Genomic DNA, 15,962 nt, shown 5'->3' on the forward strand with positions numbered 1-15,962 from the left:
TTTTTTCCCAAACAAATTTCTAACCAGGGCCCAGAAAGGAATACACTTGGGCTGTCTACTCAGCAGCAGTTCTGTCTTGCCACCTTGTTTGGGAGCTACTATTCCAAATAACTCATTAGGTTGATGATTCAAATAACCTACTAGGTAGGAGTCTTAAGAATTTTTTTATGGCAAAGTTGTCAAGCTGTCAACAAATCATATCAAACTGTTCTATGCACAGTCCTCTCTTGCTCAACCTCCTTTTCATTCCACTCTTTCTGATGCTATAAGAAATGGGGGAGAAGGAAGTTAGACTAAGTATCTTTGGGATTTATCTCCTTTTATTTATCTTTAAACCTGACAGCCCATTCATGCTCTGGATATCTCTCTCTCTGGCTATTTCAGGTTACTCAACATTGTCTTTGTTTCCTCCATTCACGTAAAGAAAATCAAAAGTTAGATACATCTGACATACCATGGACAGCCACAAATATGCAGAACTTGGCAGAGAGGATGCATTTCAAAAACAGTCGTTGAATATAGGGGGGGACAGTTGTCTGATTCTTGGCAGAAAATGGCTGAGGAATAGCCAAGTTAAATGTGTGTCTGCCCTTTAGATTTGAGGTACCTATTCAAGCAAAGCCTGCCTCTTGACTCATCTTCCTTCATGAAGATTGACTCTACAGGCCTTCCTGAGCTTCTTTCTATAGGTCCGTGAGTACAAGAGAGCTCCAGGCACACAGTCTGATCACTAACCCTTCTGTTAGGCAGCCTGTCTTCCTATTTGAGGATGAGCACTTACAGAATTAGTTTTGACACTGTTGCCAGTGAGACCTCCTTTCTCTCTTTGGGGATTGCTTTGATAATGATGCTAAGAATAAAATCAGGAACTCATCAGAGTGAAAGATGAGTGCATACATTGTATATGGACACTGATTTTCATCTGGCATCTGTGAATACTTTTCTATAATAGCATTCATCATTCTAGCTTGCTTTTTGGTCACTCTTTTTTTCTTTTAGGATGAAATTTAGCTTTTCTAGAATCCAGAGGATATACTAAAAATAAATAAAATCACGAAAATCAAACTACCATAGAAAGATGCTAATAACATTAAATGCATCATTTTCTGAAGCGTTTTCTGTGGAATATAAGCCCCAATGAGACACTGAATAAAAAACACGATGTTAATGTTTTCTGAACTTGGATTGAGATTTTTTATTACCTATTAAAACCCTATGGGATACATGACAGGATTTTTTTTTTTCATAGTAAGATGTATTATGACTAAGTAAATATTTAAGGAATGACTGGGCCAGTAAATGAAAACCTCTTGGGGTTACTAAGCCAATACTATTTAAAAGTCTTCTATAGAAAGCCTTTCTTTCTACTGAAAATGAAAGAGCCTTAGGTTATAGCCTGTAGAATTATATGAAGGCTGTTAAAAATTAGGGTACCTTTGTTTGTAAATCTGTGTTGATAAATTTATAGCAGGGAAGGGGGATGTGTTGGGTACTGTGAACATTTTTTAAAATATGTGATATAATCTTTGTTCTTGTAAACCCTCTAATTCATTTGGGCAGACAAAACTGAGAGAGAAAATTATCAAGGCCCAGATAATAAGACAGAGAAGTTCAGAGTAAAAGGAGATAAATAGGGGCCAGAATGGTTCTCAGCCACGTTCTTTTCCTTCAAGATCCCTCTGGGGGAATCTGGAAGGCAGAGGGCCAGATGATACTGTTTTTTTTTATCTTAAAGAAAAGATACTCGGGTGATTTTGCTATGTGCTATTTCTACCATCCCTTCCTGCATCTGACCAGAGTCAAAGGGAAACTGCATGTAGGAAATAGGTAGCAAATTAATGTAAGATACACAGCAGGGAGTAAAACCAAGGCAAGCAGAGGTTTGGTCACTTTGGATGGAAAGGTGATGGTGGGGTAGATAGGTAAGGGATTGATAGATATTATGCACAATGTGACCTGTTAAAAATAGTGCTTAGGGATGGGTCATACAGCAGAGAGGTAGAATACATTCTTGGACCAGGAGGTTATAAAATTTTTTAGTTGGAAGGAACTTTGTAATTTCAACCTCCTTGTTATACAGGTAAGAAATTGAGGATTCAAGTAAGTTAATTGTCATATCCAGAATAGTTTATGTCAGAGCTAGCCAGCAAGCTAGTATATATTCTAGGCTTGTTGTGATGAAGACCTAAACAAGGTTGGTATTTGTGAATATAATCATGAAAATCCAGATAAAATACTCGTTTCAGAAAAAAAAAAATTAAAGATCTCAATAACCTTTTTTTTTTTTTTTAAAGAATGAAGAAGTAACAGGCTTCTTACCATTTACATATTTAGGATTCCTTCAGAAAGCTTTAAAAATCTTTCTAAACTTGGAACTATCCTAAAGGAAACTTTTCCTAGAAGAAAATTGATATGTGCTTTAAATAGTATCTTATAAGTGACCGCTTTTTCTAATTACTATTGTATTATAGTATTATTAATCTCCTATTTTGAGACTTCAAAACTGTTTTTTTTTTTTTGCCTGCTAAAATATACTGACACGTTTTCATTCTCATCTAAGAAAGGACCAATAATTAATTTCATGTTTTTCAGGTAGCTAAGCAAGACAAGAACCTCATAAAACCTCTTTATGACCGATACAGGATTATCAAGCAAATCTTGTCAACACCTTCCCTTATTCCAACAATTGTAAGTCAGGATGCTTGCTTTAACTAGAAACAATTACTTGTGCTTGTTATAGTTTAGGTAGGGAGGCAGCACTCTGACAGTTATAAATAAGCCTTCTTGGCAGTATATACTGCTAACAAGGCCAGTTGTTATTTCAAAAAGTAGAAATGTGGCCTCCATTAAGCCTAATATTAACTTAAGAGTGGTTGATAATTAAAATTACTGTGAAAGAGGAATTTACAGCAATTGCATTTTTGAAGCAAGTTTTAACATTTGCTTTCATTTCTTGAACAAATGATGAATTTCAACTTGGCATTTTCTAATTTGCAACACAGCTAGACCAGAGCCTTTCTATTCTGTGTGTTAATTTTTCTTCTTGAATAAGAAAATTGACTACATGTTCCTTGATATAATGCATCATTTGTTTTTGATACCATTTGACCATCATTATGTAAGATATAAGATTTATTTCAATAGAAAATATGGCTACTGAAATTGAGTTAGACTATTTTTAATAAAGATGACTTATGGGAATACAGAACTAGAAAAGCACCACAAATCCTACTCCATTAATATTCAAGTAGTCACTTGCTCAAGATATCAATATAAAAAGGAATAAATATTAACAAATACACATTTAAGTATACTTGACTACATTATACTTTCATGATTTTAAAGACAAAGATAATAGTGAGTCATAGTCTCTAAAATTTTTCCATTGAGGAAGCATGATTTAAAAGGATTATGATTTTCAGATTTCCTTGCAAGGAAATGTTTTGGTTGTGATGATGTTAAGGAATAACTCCATTTTGCTTTGGCCTTCCTAGAGCTTATCCCTGAATTTGTCAATTTTCCAATATCCTCTGTATCTGAATGTGGTCCACCCAGAACCTGATTTGGGGTATTTCTGGATAACAAAAGGTGTCTAAAGTCCCTCTCATTCTAACCCATGTAACTGCTTAACCATGTAACCAGAAAGTCTGGGTGAAATGGAGGAACTAGTAGGCAGTGCAGCCCAGATTGGACCATATCTTCTTTGGGCCTTTTTTGGCCCAGAAGAGATGAACTTGCTGAGCATTTTAGCACAGCATGGGTGCCTCTTCACTCAATAACTTCTGCAAGATTTTTGATGCACCTGAGAAAGAGGTCCTCTTGGTTTCTTCCTTCTGGTTTTTTGGTAGACACAGGGTTCACCTACTGTTTTCATGGTGTCTATTTATGGTTCCTCTTCCTGTTTTTGATGCAAGAGGCACTTAGCATTTTGTGACTTTATTTAACTCTGCTTGTGATAAGCAGGAGGAAGAAGACTCTGATGAAGACTGTCCACAGGGAAGCCAACAACCTTCTTTGCCAGCTCCAGTGTCTCACCTTCCTGTTGGCGACCACCTCACCTTCTCTGAGACTGAGCCTGTTACGGTCCTGCTTCCAGATGAAAAAAAAGAAATCAAACCACCAGCCCTATCCATGTCCAATTTACATGAGGCCACTATGTAAGTGTGAATCTTAAGTATGGAGTTTCTTTTCAACTTTTCATCTGGGATACCTTATATGTGTATACAAAGTTCACAAGAGCTATTAGATTCCCTAAAAAATGTGAACCAACGATGGCCTAAAAGCATAATCTGGTTTTTCTCTTGACTGGAGAATACCATAAATATGGAGATACCATAAATACTAATTTCCTACAGTTGCACATCTTTTCAGCAGGGTCTGACATCAGTCTAATTCTTGGCAATGTGTGAAGCAGAGATGGCTTTTGAAAATGCTGGACCAAAAGGAATTGGGATCTCATGGGGGTCAAACATTTGTCAGGACTTTTATCCTAATCTGTGTACTCCTTTAGATAAAATGGTTCTCCAGCCTGGGAATCCCCTCGGCCATAAGTAAATAAGCTGCCCTTAGGTTCCTAATGGCCTCTCAGGAGCTATTTGTATTCTCATTAGTATTATCATTGTTATTATCATTATCATTATTCAGTAGTTCAGTAGGTGGCATTCCTTTTGATCATTTGGCCTTTTGTTTGTATAGTATAGGCCAGACTATGAGATTTCCGTTAACATGTAATACTGTAGTGTGGTGAGTATATACTTCAAGATAGGGATAGAATCCCCAAACATATATGAGGTGGGACTAAGGACTAAGTTCTAAATTGGGATTTTAGTGTGCTTATAGAATTAGCTGACACCTCAGTTTCAGCTCAGCGAAGTAACCTGTTTAAAAGCAGAAAATCAGTCTTCCTCTCTTTTTTCCCTGTATCTTTCTCTCCTTCTTTCCCTCTCTTTTCTTTCATTTATTTATTATTGGGGTTTTTTTTTTTTTTTGAAAATGCCAATATATAACAGGGAGTTCAAAGTTCTGTAACCATGCACAAATTTCCTAGATAAAAATTCCTGTCTTAAAAGCGCATGACTTTTCTCTTGTCTTAGTAGAATGAAGTGAGTAGAATTTGCAGTATAATTCTAGCTTTATTTTGAATAAGGGCTGTTTCATTCCCAAGGGTTTTGGCGTTTTCCCCATACTCTACCTTAAGGGTAGACTTTTCTTTAAATTCTTGTCCTCTTGTGCCTCTTATGTCTTGTCTATCACCTAATACTGATGAGTATTCTTTCAAAATGTCTCTTTCTCCCTTATCCATTCATATGGTTATTACTGTCACCACATTTTATAGTGGACTCCATTGGCTTGCCTTCTGTCTATCCTTTCTCTTCTCTGATGACATTGTTTTAAATCCTCTGCTTATGTGCTTCTCTATGATTAGGCTCTACATGTACTATATTTACTTAAAAGATACTCTTTTAGGCCGAACCCTTCTGTATCATTATATGATTTGCTGAATAGATAAATCTTCTTATGATGTCTCAATTATGCCAGAGCTCAGTAATGGCAAATGTGTATTTTGCTTGATATAGGCCTGTACTTCTTGACCATCTCCGAGAAACTAGGGCTGACAAGAAGAGACTTCGGAAAGCCTTAAGAGACTTTGAAGAACAGTTTTTTAAACAAACGGGAAGGTAAGTGTGAGTAGAGATTTTTTTTTAAGTTAATATTTCCTAGGGAACTATTGTTAAGAATGAGCTGCCGTTTCTGGCAGGAACAGTGACGTGATATAAAATAGAAATAATTTACACAGTGATTTAGACTCAAGATCTGTCTAATGCAGCATTGTAGTAGTGCCATTATTAGGTATGTTTTATGGGAGGCTGGAGCTATGAAATACGACATCAGGCTTTACTTTTTAGTAAAGGATGAAATCCAAAAATCCCTAACTATTGAATTTATCTAAACTTTTAAAAAATCTATTTGAGGGGCGCCTGGGTGGCTCAGTGGGTTAAAGACTCTGCCTTCAGCTCAGGTCATGATCCCGGGGTCCTAGGATCAAGCCCCGCATCCGGCTCTCTGCTCAGCAGGGAGCCTGCTTCCTTTTCTCTCTGCCTGCCTCTCTGCCTACTTGTGATTTTTGTCTGTCAAATAAACAAATAAAACCTTTAAAAAAAAATCTCTTTGATTTTTCAACTCATATAACTTCTTTGTTCTGGGTTATTTAGTTTTACAAGTTATTCCCTATTTCATTAAATAATTCTTCTTTTGCTTTAAATGTCTTTTAAACTTAAGGATCTGCCCTTAGCTATTTATTTTCAAATCAGAAGTTCATAGCTATTCTTTCTATCCCTAACATAAATGTTTAGCTGTGTCCTCTCTCGGTCTATTTTTCTTTGTCAACCTAAGTCTCATTAGGCATTCTATTAGTTTTCTCTAAATTTTGGTGTATTGTCAATGTATAATAATTTTTATATGTATGTAATTATATATGTGTATATGTATGAATACATACATGTGTGTATGTATATATTAATTATATGTTAATATATATTTTATGTAACATTATATTAATATATATTATGTATATAACATATATATAATCATATTATATATATATATATACACATATATAAAATAATAAGATTCAGGATTATTGATTTACTTCTAGAAGAGAAAAACAAATCATTTAGCTATCCTGAGCCTGCTTCCATGGTTGTAAGATGAAATGACTGGGCTTCCTAGAATACTTTGGAAAGCTATAGTTGTTCTATGGGATGTCAGTATTAAAAATAATAAAGTGTAACTTTCCCAAAGTTACAAAGTTATTAAGGTGGGAGAGGTGGGAGTCACTGGTACACTGGCCCTTCGGTATTCCTCTGCAACTAAGTATATGCCCTTCCTGAATTCCTTTCATGTCAGCAGACTAAGGGTTGACCTGATGCACAGGGACTATTTTCTAAGGCACCTGGAAAGCTTGATCTACTCACCTCTTAGCAGATTTTCCATTTCAGTCCTCCAGAGCTGTAGGATAGGACTTGTCCTATTAAGTCAGAAACATTCTGTGTTCAGCAAATACAGACGTATCCCACTTTGTTTTCTACCTGGAATCTTCCTTTTCCAGTTGATTGCTACAAGTCCAAGTTATTTACCCTTCTGCTGATGTTAACTAATCTAGTGAAAAATGTTATGTGGATATTAAATTTAGAATATAAAACATAATTTCTTTTCTTTTTCCATTTCCATTTTTTCCTTTTTTAGAGTTTCCATACAGCTTTTACATTTACATTTTTTAACCTGTATGTATGCAGGAGTCCAAAGAGTTTGAGACTACCCCAGTGTGCTAGTAGTCCTGCCTAATGGAGCTCCAGTGGTACTTGGCATAACTTTTGAAGTTAGTGATGTTCTATGTATAGTATTCTACTGCACCTTTCAGTCTTAACCCTACTTCAGATATGCCTGTATTTGACTGAGGTTGTATGCCCTCTTGTGGTGTATACTTAAAGTAAATGCTAAAGTGGTGGTATATCACAATTAAAATCAAAGGGTTGAATGGTTAGGAAATACAGATCTTAATCTTGTTATCCTAAGAAATTTTATTAGGAAGGCCTAATCCTGTCCATAAGGTAAAATAACCATGCAAATGGATTACTAAAAATTTTAAGTCGCTGTAAATGTTCTTGGTAATATTTGCCAAGCAAGAGGAATAATCATGTAGATATGACATTAATAGTTATGTCAGGAACTGTACCAAGCACATTAGCATGTTTTACATAATGGGAAAACTGCTTCAGGAAATATGTTGCAAAATTTTTCATTCTGGCCAATACACTCTTGCTTATTAGCCAAAATGGAATATGCAGGACCAAGGAAAATTTGCATGATGGGTTACTAGTGTTTTCAGATAAATTAGACCATTTCTTTACTTAGATATGTTTATATAAATTAAGGTGGTATTTAGAGGCTCTGTTAAAAGTTTGGTCCATAATACAGAATGGAGGCAAAGAGATTCTATTAAATAAGTTAGAATAAATATTGAAGAGAAACCCTGTCTACAGATACGTGTACTGTTCTGAGTTCTGTACTAGAAATTTAAGGACAGCATATAGTGGTGCATCACAAGTAGATAATTCCATTCTTAGGAAGTCTTTATAGATTCACACTTTTTTTAAATTTATGAGAGCTAAATCTTTTATCAGTACTGGGAAAATAGAAGGGAGTATAGATAAAACATTATAAATGCTTGCTATTTACCTACGTTCGGCCACACTAATATTAGTATTTGTGTTTATATTCAGTAGCAACTGTGGTGTTTCATCCATTTTCCACCCCTTGTATTTCAAAGTCATGAGTGAAAATGTTCTAAAAGCAATAGGTAATCTTAGCAGCCAAGGAAACAAGAGCCTTCTAAAATCCTGAAGTAATTACTACTAGATAACATATCCTGGCAACATATTTTTGTGGAAAGGAAATGGTTTTAACTCCAGATGTTACCCAAACACTCTTCAAAGTAATTGGCAAGAACATATAGTAGTTAGAATGTATATGCATAAAATACGCATTGCCCGTTGTCTAGCCTTAGAATTAGTGTGCAAAGAGAACCACTACAATTCAGACTCATATAAATTCAATCCATGAACCTCTCACTGATTCTATTACACATTAGCAGAGATGGGTATTATAATTAAAAGAAAACTTGGAAATATTTCACGTTTATAAGGTAACCATTGAGCTTCCCCCCCCCCCCCATCACCACAAATTTATAAATTATTTCACTTAATTTATGCAGTTTTTAGGTTGAATTTTTAACAACTCTCATTGTAAGGGCTGAACATTCTTCAGAGGCATGAACTGTGGTATGAGTAATAGGAGAATAACTAGACTAAGAACGCCTTGAGAGTTCTGGTTTCTGGGTTTTTTTTTGTTTGTTTGTTTGTTTGTTTGTTTTTTCCTTTTAACTTGCTCCATTGTTGTATGTCTATGCAGTGGACCATATATTTGCAAAACACCCATGACATTCAAGTTTTCAAAAGGTACTATTATACAAAAACCTAATGACACATGGAGGAGGGAGTGAGTGAAGGTGGAAGGAAGAGTAAAAAAGAGATGATGCAAAAACCAAGTGGAAACTTCTACTCTGTACTTTCTCATGTAAAAATTATAAAAGGATTTTTAATGACTTGATTTATTATGTGCTAATAGAGAGTATTTTCTGTTTTGCAGAAGTCCACAAAAGGAAGATAGGATACCAATGGCAGATGAGTACTATGAATACAAGCACATAAAAGCCAAACTGAGACTACTGGAAGTCCTCATCAGCAAGCAAGATATGGCCAAAACAATCTGAGGTTCAGTAAATGTTTGTGCTCACTTTCAACCAAGATAAGGTCAAGTTTATTTTTCTCTGCCATTCTTGCAAAGTAGTTTTGATATATTGAAAATTGAAGCACTTTAGTGGTAGTATTAGTTATTTTTAGGAAGAGATGGTAAATGTAACTATCAATGAGGAAGGAGGATTTAAATGGGGGGATATATAACAACTAACAGTATAATTGGAAAAAAATTTCAGTCTCCTCCATGCTGAGCAGAAAATGCACAGTCAGTATAATTATTTCAAAAAACATCTTATTTTTTTTTTTTAATCTAAGTAATACTTGTCCAATGGGCCACTTATTAGGGAAAGTCTATTTAGTGTCCAGTGTTTGGAAAAGAGCATGATTTTTAAGAAATCAGTAAGAGGAGGAGAAGAAACTCTTCTTTTTTATGTAGGAAGGAATACAGCTAGTAAGAATGTAATTTATTCAAACTTCTAATAGATTTTTAAATGATAAAAAAATCTACCTTGCCCTTAAGTCCACTAGGCTATTCAGTAAAGCATACTAGAATGTGTCACTGCTAATTTTTTATTTCTATATAAAAATAGCACATTATTTTATCTGTTATTTGAAATTTTACATTTCTGGTTACCAAAGTTCATTCTGATAGCATGTACTTTGTGAATTATCTTTGTCTATAATTGACAGATGTTTATATTAAAATATTGTATTAAAATTTGAAAATAGGTATTTTGGATAGATCTGTGGTCTGCAGTATATAATCTAATGTGATCATAGTTATGACTGCTAATCTCTTTGTTTACTATAAGAGTATATAACTATTTTTCCATTGGGAATATGCATTTTTCTTAATGTTCCAAGGTCTATACATACTTTGTAAAATCACAAAGCTTTCTCATGAGTTGTAGGTATTCTTCGTTCTGTACAAAATGAAAGGTTTGGAAATTGTTAAGACACCTTGGAAAAGAAGCCAGAAGGTTTTATTTGCTTCATCAACTTTACTGCATATAGTTTTGTGTTATTTTGTACTAAAACACACATTTATTATTTTTGCCTTTGTAAAAATAAGTAAAAGGTCCACATTTTCTCTCTTGTACCCAACCATGTTTGTATTTCTGTTATCTGTAATGTTTAAGCATGATGTTGAACAAATTCACATTTTCATATAGTTTGGATGGGAAGAATACTGACTTTCAAAGAAGCAGAGTATTTCAGAGGCTTATTGTTTTCTCTGTATTTACCTGATATTTTATAACTTTTATGAATCAGAATGATGTCCTTCATAAATTTGTTTAATTGAAGTCATCTACTTGTAACAGGACAGATACACAACTATTTGAAGTTTACAAACTACATCTTTGATAAGGGAAATGGTTTCATGACATGTATACAATTGCTATTAAAATGTAACTATATATTCTATATGATTGTAAATATTTTATACAATACAAATAAAATATTTTTCTATTATATTTATTATGTTGAAACACAACAGTTGTTTCCTGTTAGCTAATATAAATAACATAAATAACACTGTCAAACAACAAGTTGGAAGTGCTGACAATTCTAGGCTTCAGGATTTAACTCATGCTGCAATTACACCCTTTCATGCGGTTTGGAGTTATCCCAATATTTGTTCAGTAGATTAAAATGAATGCATATTTAAACACCATTTATAAGCCGTTATTCTGTATTTTGCTAAAGCAGTTTATATAATTGTTTTGTTATGTTTGGCATAAAGGAAAAATAAAAACATTGCAGCATCTAGGCAATAAAGTGTCAGAGGAGAACTTTCATCATTGAAAGTAATGGGAAGGGCAGGGAATAGGAAACACTAAAACGGCTCTGGATGAAATTTGAAAAATGGCAATTTGCTTTTGGTGATAGCGGCATGTGCATGCTTCGGTGGAAAACATCTGGTGATGAAAATGGACAACAGAGGATCAATACTCTTAGGGGAAGAAGAGGGACTGGGTAAGAATAAGAAAAGTGGGCATTAACGTCCAACACTGATATTACAGGTTTTGCAGCTGGGATCTTTCTTTGCATTTGCAGTAGACAAACTCATGAGCTGGTGACCAGTGATTTCTGCTACAGTGCCCAGAGAAAGATCCACAGGGTCAGTATAAATGACTTCTAAAATGACATCCTGGGCATGGTGGTAAACCAGCACCCCATCTTCTTCCGTGCAGGTCAAAAATTTATTATCCTTGGAATTTAGTTGAGGAAGGCGCTGCTTACAAAATTCATCTCCTGGTGATCCCACAGGGGCAATAACAAGAATCACATAATGATAAGCAGTGTACATACAGTAGAAGTCCCCAAAGTATAAGTTAGTATTGGGGTTAAAAAGTTTTTCTGCTGCAATCTCAAACCTGTATCTTCCATAAGGTGAATCCTGGGGTGGCTTCCCAGTATTGAATTCAGTGCTGCAGCTGAAGAAGATGCCTTCTAATTTACCACTGATTGGAGAGCCATGGCTACCACTGTTATCCTTGACAGATGGTTGCATAGCATTCCCATGATGTTCTCTGCAAGAGAAAAGATATGGTCACTTCTTGATCTAATAGTAGTAAAGCTATTGATTTACATGTAGATTTGACTGGTGATAGGCCCAAAAGTCTGAATGCTCATCCTGCTATAAGATCAAACAGACTCCATCTTTTGACCTACTTTACTTTTTGTATTTTAATGCAAGGATGTTCTTCTACAAACCTTGGAGTTCCTTACATAATAAATTTCCTGGCCAGAGAAACCTACTGGGTTTCAGAGGTGGCTCTCTGAAGAGAAATTGGACTAATAATATTGGTTAAAAAATTGAATGTTTCTTTAAAGCATGCCAGAATTTAGTCCTAATATGAGTGCTATTTGTGTATATACATTGGCACAAAAGAGTCTTGTTTTGTTTTATGTTTGTGTGTTTTCCCTAGGTATGTTTTACCAATCAGGTCCCCTTTCCTGCATTTTTCTTACATCAGAGCTGATTATTCTCCCTTTACCATCTCCCCAGATCTATTCTCCATCCTTCTTGCCTTCCACTATGGGTTGGTTCATCTTTGTCCTTTGGTTCCTTCCATTTCAGTTCTGTTTATGGGAGGCACCATCAGATCTAGGGGAGGAGGAAGTAAAGCCTTGAGTATGCTGTCTTCTACTTCCTCCATGCTTCAGAGCCTTGTAGTACTGGTGTGGCTGGATTTGTATGTATTATATGTCTCTACTTCTCCTAGTGGGTGTCTTCTATTCTCCTTCCCAAGAGTAGTAAAACCTTTAAACTCTTGATAGTTCCTGGTTGCTTTAGCATCTCTTATTAGTTGCCTTTAACTCTATTTATAAGTTTATAAATGGTGCTTTAGTCAAATTTTCTCCAGAACTCCCACTAAATGTCCCCTTCTTGCTGGGTCTTTGACCAGCATGACTTGGAATGAAAATTTCAACCTACCACACAAGCATGAGAAGGTTCTCCCAGTTGCATGCTTCTAAAAGAGTCTGTGGGTCAGTGAGGTATGCCCAGGGTCCCTCCTACCTTTAGAATAGCAATGAGTCTTAAATTCTAGTGCCTAAGAACTACCAAGGAAGCTTATTAAAAATGCAGATTCAAGGGAAGACGATGCAACTCACACATTAGAGGACACTGGATAAATAAGAGATGTATGAATATTCTGGATTAGACCCCATATTTTTATTCTTACTCTTCCTCCTTTCCTCCTGATGTTCCAAAATTCTTTCCAGTATCATTCTCTTTCTTTTTTCAAAAATTTCTTTTAGAAAATACAATGGTCCAACATCTTTGGGATGCAGCAAAAGAGGTTCTATGGTGGAAGTTTATACAGGTCTACCTCGAGAAGCAAGAAAAAGTCTCAATCTTACTTTACTAAGTAAGCAAGCTAGAAAAAGAAGAACAAACAAAACCCAAACCCAGCAAAGGAATAATAAAGACAGAGTAGAAATAAATGATAATAGAAACTAAAATAAAAATAGAACAGATCAATGAAACCAGGAGCTGGTTTTTTGAAAAGATCAACAAAATTGATAAAACTCTAGCCAGGTCCATTAAAAAGAAAAAAAAAAAAAGGAGCAAGAGAGAGAGAGAGGACCCAAATGCACAAAATTGCTAATGAAGGAGGAGAAATAACAACCAACACTACAGAAATACAAATAACTGTAACAGATCCTAAATGCCAATAAATTGGATAACTTGGAAGAAATGGATAAATTCCTGGAAACCTATAATCTACCAAAACTAAAGCAGGAAGAAATAGAAAATTTGAACAGATCAATTGCCAGCAATGAAGTTGAATTGGTAATCAAAAAAACTCTCAAAAAACAAAAGTCCAGGACCAGACAGCTTCACAGGCAAATTCTAGTAAACATTTAAAGAGTTAATACCCATTCTTAAATTATTACAAAAAATACAAGAGGAAGGAAAACTTATAAATTCATTCTATGAGGCCAGTATCACTCTGATACCAAAACCAGATAAAAACACCATGAAAAAAGAGAATTACAGGCCAACATCACTCATGAATATAGATGCAAAAATCCTCAACAAAATATTAGCAAACCAACAATACATTAAAAAAAACATACACCACAATCAAATGGAATTTATTTCCAAGATGCAAGGGTAGTTTAACATTCACAAAACAATCTACACGATACAGCAATGAGAGAAAGGATAAGAACCATATGATCATTTCAATAGATGCAGAAAAAATATCTGACAAAGTACAACATCCATTCATGATAAAACCATCAACAAAGTAGATTTAGAGGAAACATACCTCAACATAACAAAGACCTAATATGAAAAACCCGCAGACAACATCATATTCAATGGGCAAAATCTTGGAGTTTTCCCCTAAGGTCAAGAACAAGACAGGGATGTCCACTCTCACCACTTTTATTCAACATAGTACTAGATATCCTAGCCATAGCAATCAACATAAAGAAAGAAAATGTATCCGAATTGGTAAGGAAGAAGTAAAACTCTCATTGTGTGCAGATGACATGTTACTGTATATAGAAACCCTAAAGACCACCAAAAAACTACTAGAACAAATGAATTCAGTAAAGTCACAAGATACAAAGTCAAGGTACAGAAATCCATTTTGTTCCTATATACTAATAATGAAGCAGCAGAAAGAGAAATTAAGAAAACAATCCCATTTACAAATACACCAAAACCAATAAAATATCTAGGTATAAACTCAGCCAAAAAGGTGAAAGACCTTTACTCCAAAAACTATAAGACAATGATGAAAAAAATTCAAGATGACATAAAGAAATAGACATCCCATGCTTATGAGTTGGAAGAACAAATATTGTAAAAATGTCTATATTACCCAAAGTGATCTACACATTTCATGCAATCTCTATCAAAATAGCAATAGCATTTATCACAGAACTAGAACAAACAATCTCAAAATTTGCATGGAATCACAAAAGATCTTGAATAGCCAAAGCAATCTTGGAAAAGAAAAAGCTGGAGGTATCACAATTCAAGATTTCAAGTTATATTACAAAACAACAGTAGTTAAAACAGTATGGTACTGGCACAAAAATAGACATGAAGATCAATGGAACAGAATTGAAAACCCAGAAATAAACCCATAATTATATGGATTAATCTTATTTTTGACAAAGGAAGAAAGAATATCCAATGGGAAAAAGGTAGTCTCTTCAACAAATGGTGCTGAGAAACTACATGCAGAAGAATGAAACTGGACCACTTTCTTACACCATACACAAAAGTAAACTCAAAATGGACTAAAGACCTAAATGTGAGATTTGAAACCATAAAAAAGAAGAGAGCACAGGCAGTAATTTCTCTCATATCAGCCATAGAAACATTTTTCTAGATATGTCTCCTGAGGCAACAGAAACAAAAGCAAAAATAAAGTTTTGGGACTACATCAAAATAAAAAGCTTCTGCTCAGTGAAGGAAACAATCAACAAAATGAACAGGCAACCTATGAAATGGGAGAAAATATTTGTAAATGACATTATCTGATTAGTATTATCTGATTAGTATCCAAAATATATAAATAACTTCTATAACTCAAAAACCAAAAACCCCAAATAATCCAATTAAAAATGAGCAGAAGAAATGAACAAACATTTCTCCAAAGAAGGCATCCAGATGGCCAACAAACACATGAAAAGATGCTCAACATCACTAATCAAATAAATGCAAATCAAAACTACAATAAGATATTACCTCATACCTGTCAGAATGACTAAAATCAACAACACAAGAAACAAGTATTGGCAAGGATCTAGAAAAAGGAACCCTCTTGCACTTTTGGTGGAATTGCAAACTGGTATAGCCACTGTAGAAAACAGTAGGGAAGCTCCTCAAAAAATAAAATAGATCTACCCCATGATCCAGGGATTTCACTACTGGATATTTACCCAAACAATACAAAACCCTAATTCAAAGGAATACAAGCACCCCTATTTATTACAGTATTATTTATAATCACTTAATTATGGAAGCAGCTCAAGTGTCCATTGACAGATGAATGGATAAAGATGATGTGAGATTTTATATATATATTTATATTTTATATATATATATAAAGATGATGTGAGATTTTATATATATATATAAATATATATAAATATATTTATAAATGAGCTTAT

The 15,962-nt window shown here is 34.5% G+C and overlaps 2 protein-coding genes across 11 annotated transcripts in view; one reads left to right on the forward strand and one right to left on the reverse strand.

Annotated features, from left to right (window-relative positions):
* FAM13C (family with sequence similarity 13 member C) overlaps positions 1–10,796 on the forward strand; it is a 146,367-nt gene extending 135,571 nt beyond the window's left edge. For 4 of the 9 annotated variants that reach the window (XM_032842590.1, XM_032842608.1, XM_032842631.1 and 1 more), the window contains 4 exons: positions 2,593–2,688; positions 3,961–4,157; positions 5,577–5,678; positions 9,208–10,796. In XM_032842590.1, the coding sequence (XP_032698481.1) occupies positions 2,593–2,688; positions 3,961–4,157; positions 5,577–5,678; positions 9,208–9,331 (519 nt within the window). In that variant the 3' untranslated portion in view covers positions 9,332–10,796. Of the gene's footprint in view, positions 1–2,592; positions 2,689–3,960; positions 4,158–5,576; positions 5,683–9,207 lie in introns of those variants that run through there. The other 5 variants (XM_032842599.1, XM_032842616.1, XM_032842655.1 and 2 more) reach the window with 2 other exon arrangements.
* The window catches only part of PHYHIPL (phytanoyl-CoA 2-hydroxylase interacting protein like), a 95,206-nt gene continuing 89,840 nt past the window's right edge, over positions 10,597–15,962 (reverse strand). For both annotated transcript variants that reach the window (XM_032842667.1, XM_032842677.1), the window contains exon 5: positions 10,597–11,851. In XM_032842667.1, the coding sequence (XP_032698558.1) occupies positions 11,317–11,851 (535 nt within the window). In that variant the 3' untranslated portion in view covers positions 10,597–11,316. The remainder of the gene's footprint in view (positions 11,852–15,962) is intronic.

Source organism: Lontra canadensis, unplaced genomic scaffold, assembly GCF_010015895.1.
Source record: "Lontra canadensis isolate GAN:19392208 unplaced genomic scaffold, GSC_riverotter_1.0 scaffold3, whole genome shotgun sequence".
Classification (NCBI taxonomy): Eukaryota; Metazoa; Chordata; class Mammalia; order Carnivora; family Mustelidae; genus Lontra; species Lontra canadensis.